General features: G+C 39.8%; 1 protein-coding gene across 13 annotated transcripts in view; it reads left to right on the forward strand.

The window, feature by feature from the left end:
* The window catches only part of fmt (phosphatase 6 regulatory subunit 1-like protein fmt), a 61,474-nt gene that overhangs the window by 39,806 nt on the left and 1,391 nt on the right, over positions 1–20,277 (forward strand). For 7 of the 13 annotated variants that reach the window (XM_076184356.1, XM_076184357.1, XM_076184358.1 and 4 more), the window contains 8 exons: positions 1,160–1,378; positions 3,841–3,923; positions 4,126–4,332; positions 4,764–4,867; positions 6,850–7,179; positions 11,968–12,079; positions 17,021–17,155; positions 19,170–19,284. In XM_076184356.1, coding sequence (XP_076040471.1) covers positions 1,160–1,378; positions 3,841–3,923; positions 4,126–4,332; positions 4,764–4,867; positions 6,850–7,179; positions 11,968–12,079; positions 17,021–17,155; positions 19,170–19,284 — 1,305 coding nt within the window. The remainder of the gene's footprint in view (positions 1–1,159; positions 1,379–3,840; positions 3,924–4,125; positions 4,333–4,763; positions 4,868–6,849; positions 7,180–11,967; positions 12,080–17,020; positions 17,156–19,169; positions 19,285–20,277) is intronic. The other 6 variants (XM_076184361.1, XM_076184362.1, XM_076184352.1 and 3 more) reach the window with 5 other exon arrangements.

Genomic DNA, 20,277 nt, shown 5'->3' on the forward strand with positions numbered 1-20,277 from the left:
CGCAAAAAAAAGACTACTCTCCGTGAGAGATGTTTAGAAACTGACTCCATGTGACATCGAGTGCGCCTAAACAGAGTTGCCAAATAGTGTGTATTGTCTCGGCTAAATACGGGTACAAATGCTAGCATTGAAAAATAGCGAAAAGTTTGGGTGGAAAGTTGTATTTTTCGCATGTTTTGAGTTTAGGGGAAAGTTTGGGCGCCTATAATTTTGCGCCCAAACTTTTCGCGGCCACTGTATATATGTATATATATGTATGTATATATATATATGTATGTATATATATATTATATATGTATATATATATATATTATATATGTATATATATATATATATATGTATATATATATATATATATATATATTATATATGTATATATATATATATGTGTGTATATATATGTATATATGTATGTATATATGTATATATATACATATATACACACACACACACACACACGTCTCCCTTGTATCTCTCTTCTCTCTCCCTTGTATCTCTCTTCTCTCTCCCTTGTATCTCTCTCTCTCTCTCTCTCTCTCTCTCTCTCTCTCTCTCTCTCTCTCTCTCACTTAGCTCCTGTCTCTCCTTTTATTGCATCTGACTCCAATCAGCCAGTGACAGAAACAGATACACACTAGTACAACACAGTGAACTTCTTCTTTTTCTTGTTCTTCAAATTTTTTCCTCCTCCTCCTCCTCCTCCTTCTCCTTCTCCTTCTCCTTCTCTTCCAAAATACCTAGTGTCATCAGAACATAAAGAAGTCTTTACAAACATATTACTTTTATGCTCATAGCTATTCTTCACATTCAGTGTCAGAATATAATGTTAGTCATTTCCAAATCCTTGCTGGGCTTCTGGTTCTCACCAAGCCTGTACAAGTTCATGTTTCTCCTTGGTATGTGTCTCACCTTGTATTTGTTTGGTAACATTTTGTAGAGAAAAAAAAAATGGCTCAGTGCTCCCTTTAAATGACATGGTTTGACCCTTTGAGCTAACCATGGACAGCTGTTTCACCAGTGTATACAACCATGCTCCTAGACAGCCTCCCATGTTAGTGTATATGCATTGCCTAACAGTGGGCTGGTTTTGAATGCTTGCTTTCAGATGACTCACTGCCCATTGTATTGCTCTGGATGCTGACCCTTGATTGTTTGTTAGTGCCTAGGCTTTTTTAGTGCTTCGAGCAATGATGACTTTGAGGAGGCGCTGGGGTACGATGATGATGGTTCGGGCACCAGAGAGGAAGTAGGAGATGAGGAGGAAAGAGAAGGAGAAACGTGTAGAACGCTGGGGGGACATGTGAGAACAGCTCTGGGGGCACACAGTCCCGTGGCTTCTGTTGCTAGAGTACCTTTTGGCACCTACAACATCACAAAGGTGAATGAGCCATTTCTGTTTATACCAAGAGGATAACTTGGGCTTTCGAAATGTCATCTGTTTGTGGCGATGGTCTTTTTATATATGTACATGTTTTATATATACATACATATATGTATGTATGTATATATACATATACTGTATATAATGTTGTATTGACTGTATATGTTACATGCAGCCAATACTATAGGAATTTTGATTACACCCTTATACCCATAGTTACACAACCTTTTGGTCGTGTATAAATTTGTAGACACCTTTAACATTTTTCACTTTTACATATGGTCTTTTCTATTACTTATGGGATTGTTTTCTCACAACATGAAATATGTTATCTCTCTCTTACTGTACATCCATGATGGCAATTATATTAGATTTTTCATACTTAAGTTTATTTTCACTTGCATCTTCCCATTGTCCTACCACCCAGTCTGTTCCTCATGAAAGTCTCTCAGAGGGAGGTGGTAGTGTTGTAATGAACTATGCTCCTGAGCTGATTAAATTATTTCAAGTAGTATTATGTTGAGACCTGTATGGATTAAGACAGGGCCACTGGTATCAGTGACCCACCTCCCATTCATCACATCACTCCATGGGGATTTCTTAATGATCATACATTTTTTTTGCTTTTTGTCATGCTTCTGCTCCCCAAGGCTTTTAGTACAATTTTTTTTATGACCTTTCCTCTTCTTTCTTCACATTTTTTCTTCTCTTTTGGTAATTTCAACTAACAAATGTAGTTAGATGTGGCCTTTATGTATTTAGAGTGTAGCTATCTGTTGATTCTTGTAATCCTGTTTTGACTATTTCCTAAATTTATGTCAGGATGATTTGTTATGTTAGAGCTTGCAGAAATTTTGCTATTATATAATTTTCCAAAACATGAGACAGTGTTATTCTTAGTTTGAACATTCTATGTCCTTAATGAAATTGAATCACTTAATTTTCTTTGGATATTAAAATTGATATATACAGTTTGAGATAATGTTAAGCACATTTAGATTTAAATAATTTAGTAGATTATGCATTTAGTTTGAACTATCATGTTTATGTGTATATAGTAGATTCTAATCATTTGGCACTTCTTGAATTGAAGATCATTAGTTAATTGTTTGCATACTTTGAGACAAATTGGAAGATTGAATTAGGAAGATGGATCATGACCTTTCATTACCAAAAGCTTGCAAGGGTCACTCGTGTACTGTTTCTAGTCAGTCAAATAATCTGTTACTCTGGGTCTCAGTTTCTCATTAGAAAATTACATCATGGTATTTTGACATGGAAAGTAAGATGCTGTTTAATGTGGAAGCTTAAAATTAGTTGCCAGGTGTGGCCCCAAACTTCAAAAGTTGATCTGTAATTGTTCCTCTCTTCCTACTTCTGTAAACCAATAACAGAAACTGTCTCACACCAGTGCAGCACAGAGGAGTCCAAATTTTCTTCTCGGAGAGATCTATGTGAGGACCCAGGAATTGTTACGAGTCAATGTGGGGCTGTGAATTTCCAGTCAGGGAAACTCAGGCAATTATTATGATGTGGTTTAATGTCACATACTTCTTATCTTGGAGAAGACTAGGATAGTGCCTTTTTGTGGAGGGGATTTTGAAACAGAAGTTAATGCAGTATACCCTTACGATGAACTCGCTCACTGGTAGGCAGCCACAATACGCCTCCAAATCAACTTTGTGCCCAAATAGTGACGCTCTAACCTGTTCTGCCAGCGAGCATTCCATCAATTATTATTCTACCATAAATTGAAGATGTATTTAGAAACTTGTGCATTTGTGGAGGGACCAGCGTATAATTACTTAGCTGGTGAACAGTTATGTACCATTATTGAAAGTTATTCATAGTTTTTTGTGCAAACTTATTAAATGACGTTAAGAAATGTGCTGAATTTTCTTGTTTACTGTGAGCCTTGCAAGGTAGAATTAGTTGTGGAGGAATTGTTATTCAACAATTAAGTGGTTATATTTGATGAAGCTGATGAAATTCTGTTGAATCAGGTCACATTCTTTACATTTGTTCTTAGTTACTAATAGGTTTTTGACCGTTTAATGGTTGTAATATAGCAAACTGGCTCCTCTCAGTTGCTTTGCTCTTGGATTGTAATACCTCTCGGGTGGCAGGCAGATCCTACTATCTTTGATGTCTTAATAGTGATGACCTAAGGTATTTATGTCTAACACACTTTCAAGCACTATAATGTCATGCTTTAATTTTTTGCACTGCGTGTATCCATGAGCTTGAAAGCTAGAAAAGAATTCTTTTCTGAAACAAAACACCGTAGTTGTGTACATTTGCAGGACAGATTAGGGGTGGGAGATCGAAGGGAAAAATGCAATAATGGAATACTTTGAACAGAAGTGCTATTTATTTGGATTCTACTCTATACATGTAACTGATTTTAAATAAGGCCATTTCCAGAATAAATGGAAGTTGAATTTTATGTTGTATTTCAGGGCTTTAAGGACATGGACATGGATGTCATGGCTGATTTCAGGTACACAGATGACGAGTTCAAAGATCAAGAGGACAATCTTAGGTGAGAAAGGGATGACATTTTAGAATTGTGACACTTCTCCTAGTGTACTTAGACATAGTACTAAGTGGGAAGCATGTAAATCCTGTTTTCACTTCTTGTACCACACAGTTTGTGATTATTTCAAAGATATACCAAATCCTGGTACATAATTGCAATTTTCGATGTTATATCATATTTGCATTGTATGGATCTGGTCTTACAGTGGTCCTCTTCAGCGCCTTTCAACACAAGCTCTTGGTGTCAAGAATGCAACAGATGATGATAGAATGCCTGGTGGGAATGTCGGTGGAACTGGTAGTCCATCAGATGACCTCTTTGAACAACTCTGTACTGAACGGTGGCAAACTTTAGATGAAGTTTGGGGTGATAAAGAAAGAGAGATAACATTCAGTGATAATGAGACAGAGAAGTGAGTTTTCAAAAGAGAAGGCATTATGTCTTGTTTAGATCCAGTAATATCACTTGAGAAATTCAGTTGCCACATATTTTGTGATGATTTTTTTTAACTTTTGTGAGGCAAAGGTTCTTTAAAACTTTACCCCAAGTTAGATATTTTTAACAAGGAAGATTTCCTAATAGGCCTTTCATTAGAACCATCTGTTATTATATTTGTTTATTTTTTAACTATACCTATGCATTTATATATGTATTTTATTTATTATTTACATTATTGTATTTTTTATTTATTCATTTATTTATCAATATTATTTTTTTTTTCGCATCCGACCTAGATATGGACCAAAACGTCTCCTGTCGGCATGCTCTGCCTTTTTAATCCTTTGTAATCCTTTGTAAATGGGGATTTAATTGTCTAACTGGAGCCTTTCATTCTTCATTCAGTAAAAAGGAGGAGGAATCTCATTCGAGTTCAGACGAGGAGGAAGAAGACGAGTTCAATAGCCTGCGTACATCAGACGATAAGATGGAAGTTGATCAAGTGGATGGTGAGACTAAATTGATGTTGGCACTGTTACTGACATGGAAGAACTTGCATTCTTATGGGACTTACTTGGGTATTAAAAGTGTTATGAGAATAGGTATTTGAGGATGAATGCTACGGAGTTACATGGAGTGATTATACCTACAACACTATGGAATGTATGGGGCAAGGGAGAGTGGATACAGAGAGAAATCTGAATGGGTTTTAGGCGGTGAAGTGTGAGCAATATGTGACACAAGGATGGATAGACCGTGAGAAATGTGAAAGTGAGACGGAATGAGGGTAGGAGAGTAGTAGTTGGATGGAATAAAAGATGACAGAGTGCTGCGATGGTTTGGACTTATGGAGACAATGAATAAGGGAAGAGTAGTGAAGAATGTGGAATGCAGAAGTGGGTTCAATGAGCTTTGGAGGAAGACTTAGGGGATGAATGGCTTTAGACACGTAAGGAATATCTGTCAAGCAGGGAAGAATGCAAAAGCTAGGAATGAATGGATGAAAAGTGTTGAAGTAGAATGAAGGGTATTTCTTTTTATCTGCTTCAGTACTTGTTTTGAGTGGATGATGGCGGTTTCTATATGATAAAGCAGTGGAGGTAAACTAGTTCTGTCTGTTGGGCCCAACTGTAGAAGACCTGTGCCTTACTGCATTGCCTTTGAACCAGGCAGTGTCTTGCTGCATTGTCTCTGACCAGAGCAGTGTAGCAGGGGAAGGTGTTGCTATTTTGTTTTATTTATAATCTTTTATTCATTTATTCATTTATTTTATCTTTTTTTTTTTTGTGGGTGGGGGTGTTTGTGTGGGTGTTTGGGGGTTGGATATAGGCTGGGTGTATGCTTTGATTCAACCAGCCTCTTATAAGGGGAAAAGGCCTTTTAGTGTGGGTGGATGGATGGAAACTTGAGGGGGAATACCAAGAGTTAAATATATGGATGGGATGAAAGGGGTATAAGGTGCTCAAGGAGTTTTATCAAATAGGTAAAGGGAGAGGGAAAGAGATTAGATGTGAATGGAGACTAGTTGTGAATATGTAGTTCCTTGGGAGACAATGTCACACTGAAGAGATGGCAAAAGAGAGGTTTAAGGAGGATAGCAGAAAAAAAAAAAAATTCACTAATCTTCTTTAAATGGAGATTAGCCTGTATTCATTAAAGAATGCATCATGACATTGGTTCTTGGGTTTCCGTCAATCCACTGCCCTGATTCTGACATGGAGACCTGTGACCCCAGGAGATCAGCCACGGCCACTGAGTCAGCCCAGAAGTCATTTGATGAAAAGATACGTAACTGTCTGGAAAGAGCGTGTGTAGGATAGTGCACTGTATGGTGCTTTGTGTTTTCTGTATGGTGGTTGCATCTGAAGCAATAGTTGCCTGTTTCCACTGCAATTCTGTGTTGGGACTGTTTTAATGTGGGATAGCAATTTGAACGTAGTTGTGTAATTGCCATTTTTGCTCTACTGATTTGATTTCTGGGAAGGTTTAGAGAAGACTTCAACAGTCTTGTGAAATGGTTGATTTGTGACCTGTATATTTTTGTATGGATGTATTGTAGAATACTTGTGGAAAGCTATTGTATGTGTTTGAATACATTCGTGGGGTTGTTTTTATGTTGTGCTTAGTTGGCTGTGTTTGTGTGATGTGGTAGGGTAGTGGGTTTTAGGGCCCTTACACAGAACAGTGTACCTATAATTCTCATGTACTTCCCAATGAGAAGGTATCACTAAAGTTCAGTATTGGCTGTATATGTAAGCTCATGCAGCCAATACCCCATATTAAGTCACTTTCAGGTACCCATTGTCGGTCCCTATAGTTAAAGTTATAGAGTAACAGATAATTGGATATAGAAGTATATTCAATTATCTGTAGATTGTGTCAGTGATGGTTCTGTGGTTGCCTGATTGATTAAAGCAATAACAGTCAATTGAATATGCCTTATGTTGTTGATGTATGTATGGTTGATGCATAGTTGAGATGACTTTCACAGATTGGGCAGCTGTGTTTGATAAGCGGAGCAGTGGTGGTCAATCGTCAGATCCAGCTCCAACTCCTCCAGTTACAGAAGTCAACCCTTGGGAATCTGCTCTTGCATCAGACACGTCAGCCGGTGCGAGCTGGGCAGACTTTGGAAGCTCGTCGCAAAGTGATTCTGCATTTGATGCAGATTTTTCCAAAGCCTTTGCTGCCGAAACCTCGGCAACCCCAAATGATGCCTTTAAAGCTGATTTTTCTTCAGCATTTGGGCAGAGCAAAGGTGTAGAAAATACAGAAGAAAATTCAGGTTTCAAAACAAACTTTCCCAGTGCTGGCTTTGAAGGTAAGTGATGTAGTGGTATAGTGTCTTTGTAAACAACATAATTAAGTGAAATTTCATTGTTTAGATGGCAGATATCTTGAGAGAGGGAGGCATTTAGTAATGAAGAATTACAACTTGAGTAAAAGAAATGTATGACTATTAAAGTGAATTTGAGCATCAGTAGATGCAATCAATCCACTATATTGCTTCAGATCTTTCTTGCTGGTACCCTGCTACCTAGAGGAGTCCAGTCAGGGCCCATAGATTATTGTTCATTCTAGAGGTTTTGTCAAGCTATGTGAAGTGACTGTATGGCCAATGTAAGATAATGTGTTCTCTGGCTTCTGTGTGGTGATTGCAACCTGGCTCTTTGGTGGCTAGTTCCAGGCCATTTTTATGTTGGTACTGTTCTGTCCTACTGTGTCCAGGGGTGCTTAATGAAGTATTGGTTTTGTTGACAAAGTGGAATTTTTTTTTTGTGATCTGTGTGTGTATGTTGTATGTGTTTTGGGATGGATTTGTTGGATACTTGAGGTAGTTTTATACATACATATATATATATATATATATATATATATATATGCAAAGTAGACCACTTGGAAAAAAAACTAACGAAGCAGAGCGCTTTCGTATATTACATCTTCAGTGCAACAAGTACATAGTGATAGGAATACATAGACAATATATACATGATACAAAGGAACCAGGACAGTTTGAATAAGCGTACCGACCAATTACCCCCTAGAGAGCGGAAGGTCATTGTCAATTATCTTACGATGGTCGGGCGACATCAGGTCACAGTCGCCAAAGAGAGCGGAAGGTCATTGTCAATTATCTTACGATGGTCGGGCGACATCAGGTCACAGTCGCCAAAGAGAGCGGAAGGTCATTGTCAATTATCTTACGATGGTCGGGCGACATCAGGTCACAGTCGCCAAAGAGAGCGGAAGGTCATTGTCAATTATCTTACGATGGTCGGGCGACATCAGGTCACAGTCGCCAAAGAGAGCGGAAGGTCATTGTCAATTATCTTACGATGGTCAGGCAACATCAGGTCACAGTCGCCAAAGAGAGCGGAAGGTCATTGTCAATTATCTTACGATGGTCGGGCGACATCAGGTCACAGTCGCCAAGGGTCACTGTTTCTACTACTTATATAGGGCGACATTAAGTCAATTTGTTGGATTACATTTTACCTACATACATACATATACCAAGGCTTTTTCCCCCTTCCAAGGGAGGTAGCCAAAAAGGGAAAGGCATAAAAACACTCCCACCCATTTCATCCCTAAATACACTCCACACCCCTCCCACCCTTCCTCTCATCTGAGCACCTCCTGGATGACGGGTCATCCCTGCACCCTGCCCACCGCCCTGGGTCAGAAGCAGTGTTGCAAGACACAGTACATCCACAGCAAGGCCGCTTCATTTAATCGGCGACCCCCCCTCTCCGTCCCCCTTTGCATATAAGGAGTGGACGGGGAGAAATCCCTTCGGGCTGCGTCAAAAATTACTCACACATACTACCCCACCCCCCACCCCCTGCCCATTCCTCCTCATGCAGTCACAACATCATCCATATACAACCATTCTCCACTCACCTCTGTCTTCTGTCCTCTCCCTTCCTTCCTCAACAGACATTCCCCTCTTCCCCAAAGCCCCCTTCACCCCATCCATCCACCTCATCCTAGGACGTCCCCTCATGTTCACTCATGTGTATGTATGTATGTACATTTTACCTGATATTATCTTACTAATTTCTTGACAAATGAAATTATCAAGTTTGTACAAGGCTTGTACAAACTTGATAATTTCATTTGTCAAGAAATTAGTAAGATAATATCAGGTAAAATGTAATCCAACAAATTGACTTAATGTCGCCCTATATAAGTAGTAGAAACAGTGACCCTTGGCGACTGTGACCTGATGTCGCCCGACCATCGTAAGATAATTGACAATGACCTTCCGCTCTCTTTGGCGACTGTGACCTGATGTCGCCCGACCATCGTAAGATAATTGACAATGACCTTCCGCTCTCCTTGGCGACTGTGACCTGATGTCGCCCGACCATCGTAAGATAATTGACAATGACCTTCCGCTCTCTAGGGGGTAATTGGTCGGTACGCTTATTCAAACTGTCCTGGTTCCTTTGTATCATGTATATGATGCGAAGAGGAGACTGTATGAAGGAGTGATTGTGCCAACAGCACTGTATGGGGCAGAAACGTGGAACATAAGAGAAGAAGAGAGAAGGAGTTTGAATGTGTTTGAGATGAGGTGTCTGAGAAGTATGGTGGGGGCTACTAGGCTGGATAGAGTGAGAAATGAGGAGGTGAGGAGGAGAACAGGGGTGAAAAAGGATTTGGGAGATAGGGTTGATGAAAGAATATTAGGATGGTTTGGACACATGGAAAGAATGAGTGAAGAAAGACTAGTAAAAGAGGTATGGAAGGCAGATGTGGAGGGAGTGAACATGATGGGACGTCCTAGGATGAGGTGGATGGATGGGGTGAAGGGGGCTTTGGGGAAGAGGGGAATGTCTGTTGAGGAAGGAAGGGAGAGGACGGAAGACAGAGGTGAGTGGAGAATGGTTGTATATGGATGATGATGTGATTGCATGAGGAGGAATGGGCAGGGGGGTGGGGGGTGGGGTAGTATGTGTGAATAAATTTTGACGCAGCCCGAAGGGATTTTCTCCCCGTCCTCTCCTTATATGCAAGGGGGGACGGAGAGGGGGGTCGCCGATTAAATGAAGCGGCCTTGCTGTGGATGTGCTGTGTCTTGCGACACTGCTTCTGACCCAGGGCGTTGGGCAGGGTGCAGGGATGACCCGTCATCCAGGAGGTGCTCAGATGAGAGGGAGGGTGGGAGGGGTGTGGAGTGTATGTAGGGATGAAATGGGTGGGAGTGTTTTTATGCCTTTCCCTTTTTGGCTACCTCCCTTGTAAGGGGGAAAAAGCCTTGGTATATGTATGTATGTATGTATATATTGTCTATGTATTCCTATCACTATGTACTTGTTGCACTGAAGATGTAATATACGAAAGCGCTCTGCTTCGTTAGTTTCTTTTTCCAAGTGGTCTACTTTGCATAAGTGAACACACGTACCCGTGTTCTTATTAGCATATATATATATATATATATATATATATATATATATGTATATATATATCTCTGCAATAAAAACACTAGGAGCGTGTGTTCACAAATGCGTAAGTAACCACTAGGAAAAGTAAACTAACGAAGCAGAGCGCTTTCGTATAATTACATCTTCTTTGTATCTGCACTGAAGATGTAATTATACGAAAGCGCTCTGCTTTGTTAGTTTACTTTTCCTAGTGGTTACTTATGCATATATATATATATATGTGTGTGTGTGTGTGTGTGTGTGTGTGTGTGTGTGTGTATATATATATATATATTTATCCATATCCTATGGACTTTGTTTATGTGATGGGAAGAATTACCCTAAGGAGAATGAGAATTCAAATACTTCCCAAATCAGCATGGATTCAAAGAAGGCAACTCCACCAGCACACTACTCGTACTTCACTCAACAAATGTTAAAAGGTTTTAATAAAGAGGCAACACTTCATAGAACATTAGTGAAGATGAGGTGGATGGATAAGGTGGTCTTTAAGTGCATGTGGAATGACTCAAATAAAGAAAAGTGATGGAAAGATTGGAGTGAATTAAGGGAGATTGTAGATGGATGAAGGAATGTTTTTTGATCTGGTTCATAATTTATTGCAAATGGATGAGGAGGGCACCTCCTGGATGACAGAGTAGAGTGTGATAGGGATGGAATGGGTGGAAGTGGTTTCTATGCCTTTGTTTTTTGGCTACCTCCCTTATAAGGGGGAAAAAGCCTTTGGTATATGTATGGATGAGGAGGGGGTTCTGTTGGAAAGATAGCATGACAAATAAAAGAATTTGTTTCCCTTTCCTGTTCATTTTCCAACAAACGAGTTTTTCAAACATACACATACCAACGCCTTTTTCCCCCCATTACAAGAAAGGTGGCCTAAGTCAAAGGCATAAATCCAATACCACCCATTACATCCCCATATACTCAACACCCATTCACCACCCCCTCCCTCCCTCCCTCTTTTCTTGGCTCCTCCTGGATGACATGTCATCCCTGCATCTCGCCCACTGCCCTAGGTCAGAAGCAATGTAGCAAGACACGGCACATCCACAGCAAGGCTGCTTCATTTAATCAGCGATCCCCCCTCTCTGTCCCCTTATCCATCTTTCTTCTCACAAACATAATGCCTATCTCTTCCCTTTAACCCTCATCTGAAGAAAGATCAAATTAATTTGGAAGGGAGAGATGGATGGAGTGAACTAGGGAAGGTCTAGGATAGATAGGATGAAGGTGGGCGTGGGTACAAAGGGAATGTCTATCAAGCAGGGAAGGAGGAGAGCAGGAGATAGATGAAAGTAGATGATTGTGAATGGATGAAAAATTGAGGTAGCCTGGAGGGTTTTGATTTTATCTGCTTTAATTTCTCAAGTCGATGGGAAAAGAAGATGATCATGTAATGAAACAGTGGGGGTAAACCAGATTCAGCTGTTGAGTCTTGCTATGAAGGTGCTGTGTCTTGCTGTATTGCTTCTGAACCAGAGCAGTGGGCAGACAACAGGGATGACCCTTCATCTACAATGATATAAGATAGAAGGGACAAGAGGTGGGCGTAGGATTAGTGAAAGATAGGTCTTGGTTGGCCACATCCCATATGAGAGCCTTTTTGGTTTATGTATGTATTTTAATGTGTTGAGGGGATGCTCACTCATTGATTCTTTCAGGTGCAGTCTCCAGTGAGGCACAGGTGGAGTTTAAAGCTGATTTTACCAATGCAAATTATGAAGAGGCAGACATGATGGCTGCCGACGATTCAAAAGATACAAAGAACGAAAGGTGAGTGAGTGCACGGTGATGCAGTGAATGGTAAAGAGATAATTTTAATAGGTTAGCCATAGGGGGCTTGAAATAGTACTAATGCTTTAATGTGTGTGTTTTTTTTTTATGTAGAATTGTTTAAATTTATTGTGTAATTTTCTTTCTCTTCCTATCAGTCTCTCTCTTTCTCCCCTGCTTTTTCATGGTGTCAAAGACCGTAGTTACTTATATTGGTTATAATGATAACAGTAGTCTCTCATCTTTGGTGTTTAAAGGCTTAAGAAACTTAAATCCTCAGCACTTTATAATGCAGAACAGTAATGAATTGTACATGTAAAATGCCACAGGAGAGACACGGTAGTAACCCATTCTTTTGTAATGGTGCCCTGTTGTTGCCGTTGCTGTCTAACGTACTTTTTCATAGTATAAGCCTTCTAGTAGGATGAGGTTCTCCTTCCTGGAAGATAGTTGATGCCTCACCACCTCCCAAGTAGTGCTTCCTCCACCCCTGGGATCAACTCCCACCAAGGAAGTTTGTTTTTGTCCACATTATCTTTCAAGACACTTCCCTCTCCGCCACACATTTGCCAATCACATCTCTTGCCAAGAGTGCCTTTCCTTCCCTCAGTTGCCCCCTCATCCTGACACCCTACCCATCACAATTCCAAACTCCAACCCATCCTTTCCTCTCATACATATACCAAGGCTTTTTCCCCCTTAAAAGGGAGGTAGCCAAAAAGGCATAAAATCATTCCCACCCATTCCATCCCTGAATACACTCCTCTCCCCTCCACCCTCCCTCTTATCTTAGCACCTCCTGGATGACGGGTCATCCCTGCACCTTGTCCACTGCCGTGGGTCAGAAGCAGTGTCGCAAGACACAGCACTTTAGTTTAACTCAGTGCTAGCATATCTACCTTTCCTCTCACAAACATACTACCAATTTCTTCTTCCCTTGGATGTTTATCTGTACCATATCTGTACATATCTAATGACCCAAACTACCATAGACAAATGATGTGTGGCTATGATAGGGGCATCCCAAAACATCATGTTAGCATCCAGTCAACACCCGGAGGAGTTTTAATAATTTTTGTTTTATTAGCATGGTGTACCCACCAATTTCAAACATGAGAGACTACTGTATTAAATTTTTAACCTTTTTTTTTCTGTTTTTCTTTAGTGTAGTGCATGCACATAGAGTAGATGAATTAGCATTGTGCTGATGTCAGCAGATATAAGAATTACTTTACACTTAACCCTTTAACGCTCAAGATTCTTGTGATTGCAGGATTATGTCTTATGTAGCTCAAGAATATTATCTTTTTACTAAGGGGATTGATGTTAGTGGTATACACAAGTGTATTTTAGGGGTGTTCTAGCAAATGTATCAAAATAGGAAATAGTCATTTATGAGAAAGAAATCTTTCTAATAATTAGGTTTCATTAGAAATATGTTTTAAAAGTAGTGATATTTAACACCAAATATATATAAAAGTTTGTCAAAAATTAAAATCAGGTTACTTGGCCAAATTCAAGTTATTCACTGTTTATATCTTGAAATGTATTGGTTTTGTAACCACAATTGCCCATGTATCATACTGAAGTATGATAAGAGATGTCTTCACTATTAGTGAAATGATTGTAAGTCTTGGAACTTTTGTTTTTTTCTTTGAAAATACCAGGCTTTTTCCCCTTTACAAAGGTAGCAAAAAAAAAAACCCATAATCCAGACTATACCACTTATAAAAAAAGGAAAAATCCCATTTATATACATGTACCCCATTCCATCCTCATATACTCCACTCATCCCTTCACCCCCTCCCTCTTAACTCCCCTGATGATGGGTCATCCCGCATATCCCTCACTGCCCTGGTTTCAGAAGCAGTGACACAGCACATCCCACAAAGGCTGCTTTCATTTAATCTGTGATCCCCCTCTCCCCCCATCCCCTTATGCTCTCCTTTGGGTTTGTCAAAATCCCTTATACACACACTGTCCCAACACCATCCATCCACACTGCTTCATTTTTTTCATCCCCCCCCTACTCTCTCCACCCTTTATTTCCCTTTTCATTTTTCACCATTAACCCCTCCATCCAACAACCCTTTCATAATCACTATCCACCCTCTCCATTCACCCTCTTTCTGTCTTCTACTTCATCCTTTAACCATTCTTTCTCAATGCCCCTTTTACCTCATCCATTCATCTCATTCTCAGACACCCCCTCATATTCACTCCCTCCACCTTGGCCTTCCACACCTCTTTTACTAGTCTTTCTTCACTCATTCTTTCCATGTGTCCAAACCATCACAATACTCTTTCATCAACTCTATCTCCCAACTCCCTTTCCACCCCTGTTCTCCTCCTCACCTCCTGGTTTCTCACTCTATCCAGCCTAGTAACCCCTATCATACTTCTCAGGTACCTCATCTCAAACACATACAAACTCCTCTCTTCCTCTCTTATGTTCCATGTTTCAGCCCCATACATTGCTGTTAGCACAATCACTCCTTCAACCCCCTAAAATACTCTGTCCATCTTCCTCTTACTGCCATCTCTTCCATTATCATCTCTCCATCTGCACCTTTTACCTTTCCTTCTACTTGATTTGCCTCCTCTTCCTCTCTTAATTTCTTTCCAAAACATCTTTTTATTACTTTCAAAATTTTCTGTCATACTCTTACCCCATTTCACATTTACTCTCCTCTTTGCCTCCTTTATCTTATGCTTTACTTCTCTTCTTTTTTCTCTGTACCCCTCATGTGATTCTTTCGTCCTGTTTTGTAACCAATCTGTGAATGCTTGCTTCTCTTCTACAGCTCTCTTTGCTTCTTCATCCCACCACTCACTACCCTTCCTTCTATTTCCTCCCTTCCTCCATGTCCTACACACCATCTTTGCATACCTTGTGACTCCTTGAACCATTCCCATTGCTCCTCCACTCCTAGTTCTACTCTATCCTTCACTCCCTCCCACTTCTCAGTTTCTTCTTATACTCCTTTTCTTTCTCATTTAAGCAGTTTACTTTAAGCACCTCCCTATATTCTATCCTTTTCCTCTTTCTCCATCTATCCTCCACTCTCAACTACCTTCCACCAAAAATGATCTGATATTCCCCCACTCTCTCCCCTTAGAACATGTACATCCTTAACTCTTCAGGTACTATTCTTCTGGTTACCACTATATAGTCCATTAACACCCTATCTACCACCCATCCACCACCCTCTCCTATGTGTACTTATGCTTGACTTTCTTCCTAAACTCTGTTTACTATCATCAGATCTCTTTCTAGACACATTTTCAACTCTCCACTACGATTCTTTCCTGGAACACCACACTTCCCAACCACTCCATCTGTCGGTTCATTTCCTACCCTAGCATTAAGGTCTCCCAATACCACTACATTGACATTTCGCCCTAAACCCTCTATGCACTCATTTAATCTATCCAAAAAACCTCACTTTCCTCTACATTCTTCTCGCTACTAGACCAATGTGCACTTATGGAAACCCACATCTCCCTTTCCAGTTTCACCTTCATCCACATTAACCTTGACGAAATCTTCCACTCCACATGTTTACCTATCTTCTCACTTACTAGTATAGCTACCCCTTCTCTCTCTCATTCTTTTTTCACTCCAGAGACCCTCCCAAATACACTCCCAAGCTGAAACTAGCCCCTCCCTTTCAACTTAGTTTCAATCAATGCCAACACAACCATCTTCTCACAGACATACTGCCTATCTCTTCCCTTTTACTCTCATCTGTACCAAATCCATGCACATTAAATGACCCAAACCTTAGGTTTCTGGTTGGAAAACTCCCAGAATTGAGATATTATTATTTTATATATATATGTATATATATATATATATATATATATATATATATATATATATATATATATATATATATATATATTTATATATATATATGTGTGTGTGTGTGTGTGTTTATATATGTGTGTATATATATATATATATATATATGTATATATATATATCTATATGTACATGTATATATATATATATATATATATATATGTATATATATATGTATATATATATATATATATATATATATATATATATATTATGAAGAATGAGTGAAGAAAAATTAGTAAAAGAAGTGTGGAAGGCAGAGGGAAGGGAGTGAATATGAGGGGGTGACCAAGGATGAGATGGATGGATGGGGGTAAAAGGGGTGTTGGAAAATAGAGGGATGTCTGTTGGAGAAGGAAGGGAGAAAACAGAAGATAGTGGTGAGTGGAGAATGGTTGTGTATAGATGATACTATGATGCTTAGAAGGGAGTGGGTGGGGGATGGGGGGTTAGGGAGTATGGGTGAATGATATTTTGACACAGCCCGATATGATTTCTCCCCATCTTTTCTTTTTCTGCACGAGGGGACAGAGAGGGGGTGGTCACCGATTAAATGAAGCGCTCTTGCTGTGGATGTGCTGTTTCTTGCTGCATTGCTTCTGACCCAGGGCAGTGGGCAAGATGGATGACCCATCATCCAGGAGGAACCAAGAAAAGAGGGAGGAAGGGGTGATGAATGGGAGTGTAGTATGTAGGGATGAAATGGGTGGGGATGGATATATGCTTTTTGACTTTGGCTACCTCCCTTGTAAGGGGTAATAGGCCTTTGGTGTTTTATTTATTTATTCTATTTTATTTATTTCTTATTTATTTATTTTTTTAAGTGTTTCAATGAATCAAAACATGTTTTGGCAGTTGTGAACTTTAGTCAGAGATCAGTCAGTGATGAAAAAGGCAGACTTGTCCAATCACAGTTAAAGGGTTAATAAGGCAATGGCCAACACATAATGTTTAAGGGTGATAGGATAACAAAGGTCTACTTTTTAATCTTTTGTGTGCTTAGCCATAACTAACATGAAAGTGTCCTTTCCTTTTGGTGCATTGATTTGGTTTGATGTGCATGATGGCTCCCATAGCAGCCATGACAACAGCAGCAGTACCTGTAGTGACAGTAGTCAAGTTTCCTGTGCTGTGGAAGAGGAGAAAGAGAAGGAGGAGGAGAAAGAGGAGGAGGAGGAGGAGAACACACAAAATCTTGTGGAGAACTTCAGGTGAGTGCTTGACTTGTTGACATATTTTGGTTTGCTTGCATCTGTTCATAGCTTCTATTTTTAATCTATTTTTTTGTGTGCATAATTGAAATTAAGAAACTTGTTTGTTGAAAGCTGTGGAGGTAAGCCAGGCCAGGGTGTTAAGCCCTGCAATGGAACTGTGCCTCACTGCATTGTATTCGGCCCAAGTAATGTGGTGTAGGTGGTCAGGACAACACTATTCTCAAGGTGCTGAGATGGGAGGTTGGGAAGAGTGGCTGTTTTGGTATGGGTGTGTGCATTAACTCAGACCCCTCCCGCCTCTCTCTCTCTTAGAGAGAAAGAGTAGTTGTGAATGGATAATTAATTGGTGAAGAGATTTCTTCTTGTTAATTGTGTAAGCTTTTGAATAGATGAGAGGAGAGTCATCATTTAATGAAACAGAATAAATTTACTCCATGAGTGGGGAACCAGGATAATCCAGTGTGAAGAAAGAGGTAAGTTAGAAAAGACAACAAATGGGTTTTTGGATGAGTGTGGACTCGTTTATGTCACTGTCTTAGGCTTTAATTACTTCAGTAATGTTTCCCTGCATTAGCGAGAAGGATGTGACACTTTTCGTGAGCCGACTTCTGAGCGCAAGACAATTGAGTGCAGTAATATTTGAGCACCATGAATAAAATTATATTTCAACAAAATCATGTAAAAAACAGAAATGTGAAAGCTCAAATTTTTATTCATATTGGAATTACCATAAATTACCTAAAGCATTTTATAAAACCAATGAATTCCATAATGTAAAATACCATAAAATATATGTAAATACCATAAAATACCTAAAAGGGCCGTTGAGAAAGAAGGGGATGTCTTTTGAGGAAGGAAGGGAGAAGACAGAAGATAGGGGTGAGTGGAGAATGGTTGTATATGGATGATACTGTGATGCATGGAAGGGAGTAGGTGGGGGTGGGGGGGTTAAGGAGTGGTTGTGTGTCAATATTTTGACACAGTCCAGAATGATTTGTCCCCATCTCTTTTTCTGCATGAGGGGATGGAAAGGGGGTCTTAGTAGTTGCCAAGATAAGAGGGTGGAGGGGAGTGGAGTATGTAGGGGATGAATGGATGGGAGTGGTTTTTATGCCTTTGTTTTTTGGCTACCCCACTTGTAAGGGGGGAAAAAGCCTTTGGTACATGTATGTAGTTAAGTTTTTGTGAAGGAAAGGATTTCTGTTACATTTGGAAAGTCCACTACCATGGGTGTTAACAGTCTACCAGGAAGGTAGATATTTGAGGGGTGACAAGAATATCAGTTACATACAGGGAGTCCACTGCCAGGGGTGTTGACAATATACCAGAAGGGTAGATATTTGAAAGGTGATGGGGATATTCATCACATACGAGGAGTCCACTGCTAAGGGCATAGACAATCTACCAGGAGGGTAGATATTTGAAAGGTGACAGAGATATCTCTCATATGGGGAGTTGACCACGATTAGCTAGGAGTCGATATAGGAGAAATCAAAACAATCTCTGTTGTGCAAGGAGATTTGACCATGATCACATAGGAGCCAGTATAGAATGGAACAGGTCTGTCTCTTGGGGAACTACATATCAACTGTTGCACACCCTTCAGTGTTTGTTTATATATAGCGACTTTGTGATGTCACAATAGAAATATGTTAGGGACATTGATTGATTTTGTCTGAAATGTATTACTTACACCACAAGGTGAATCACACCAGTGGTCCTGTGTGACATGCAAAACATACCTCTCAACATTCAGTATGTGTGTACATACAACTACTTATAACTATGCATTAACCATACTAATGAAATATAATGTTAATTTATCTTAATCATGTATATGTATTCATGAGATTACAATGTTATTTTCATAATCACACTAGGGGGTGACAGATGGGTAAAGGGTGGGTTTATGTTTTTGAGTTGGCCACCCCCTTTATAAGGGGGAAAGGGCCTTTGGTATATGTACAGTATACATAGTTAATGCTACAAATTGAAAGGGTTAATTTTTCAGTTTTCTGGCTTCCCGTGGGCTCATGAAGAGTGGAGGTGATGGAGGGCCTGGAGGGCCTCACACGGAGGTGAAGAAGGGTGAGGCGTCAAATGGTGTTCAGCCACAAGCTACCCAGGTGTGTCCTAAAGGAAACATTTTCATTTTCTAAGAAAGCTAAGGAAGTTGAGAATGTCAGAATAGATCAATGATGATTATCAAAGTACAGAAGAAACTTATGATAATACAATACCTGCTATGAAATCAGTCATATTGATAGTGATATTTATAGGTTGTAAAGTTCCATGTATAATTCAGATTGTGATTTGTATATATTGGATTTTGGATGAGTGTCAGGTGGGTGTGAGCTTTGACCCTTACCCCCTAGAATATGATGATGCCTACAAAGGTGTCATGAGGTGTGAGTGAGTATACTAGGATGCCAGTGTTGGTGTCCTGATTATATATATTTTTTAGTTGTAGCTAAGTGAACCCCGTATTCTGTGAACAGGCTTGGTCACTTTTTCTGTGGTTATAAGTACAGTACTACCTCTCATTAACGGACTAAACGGGGGGTAACGGTGTCCGTTGATGTGAATAATCCGTTGATTTGGAATGGTTTTTGGGTGGCATAGTGATTGCACGCACTAAACCAGGGGTTCTCATTAGGGGTGAAATTCATCCCCAGGGGGGGAATTTTGGGTTTTCTGGGGGTGATTTGTGACCACAGTCAGTTTACGCGGTGAGGAAAGGAATTATAGGTTTTGGCCTATCTGGCCTGTCACCTGGGCTGGAATTATACTAATATGGGAAAAATATATACTAATTTGGAAAAAATAAAAGGGTTTTTAGTAATATTTGCATATTAGAATGCACTTTTTGAAACAGGCAATCTTGGAAAGGAGGGGGGAATGACATTCAGACAAATGGTGAAAGGGGTGAATGAGCCAAGTAAGGCTGAGAACCCTTGCACTAAACAAAAGCACCAAAAACACCAAAAACACCACAAACACAGCTAATTTACGTCCGTTAATGAGAGGTCTCACTGAATTCAGATTGAAAGAAAATGAGTATAACAGTTGTAACTTTATATTTTATAATGTGTGTATCGTGATGTATCATTGTACATCAG

Source organism: Oratosquilla oratoria, chromosome 4 (genome assembly GCF_046742065.1).
Source record: "Oratosquilla oratoria isolate Oo_2021 chromosome 4, ASM4674206v1, whole genome shotgun sequence".
In the NCBI taxonomy this organism is placed as follows: Eukaryota; Metazoa; Arthropoda; class Malacostraca; order Stomatopoda; family Squillidae; genus Oratosquilla; species Oratosquilla oratoria.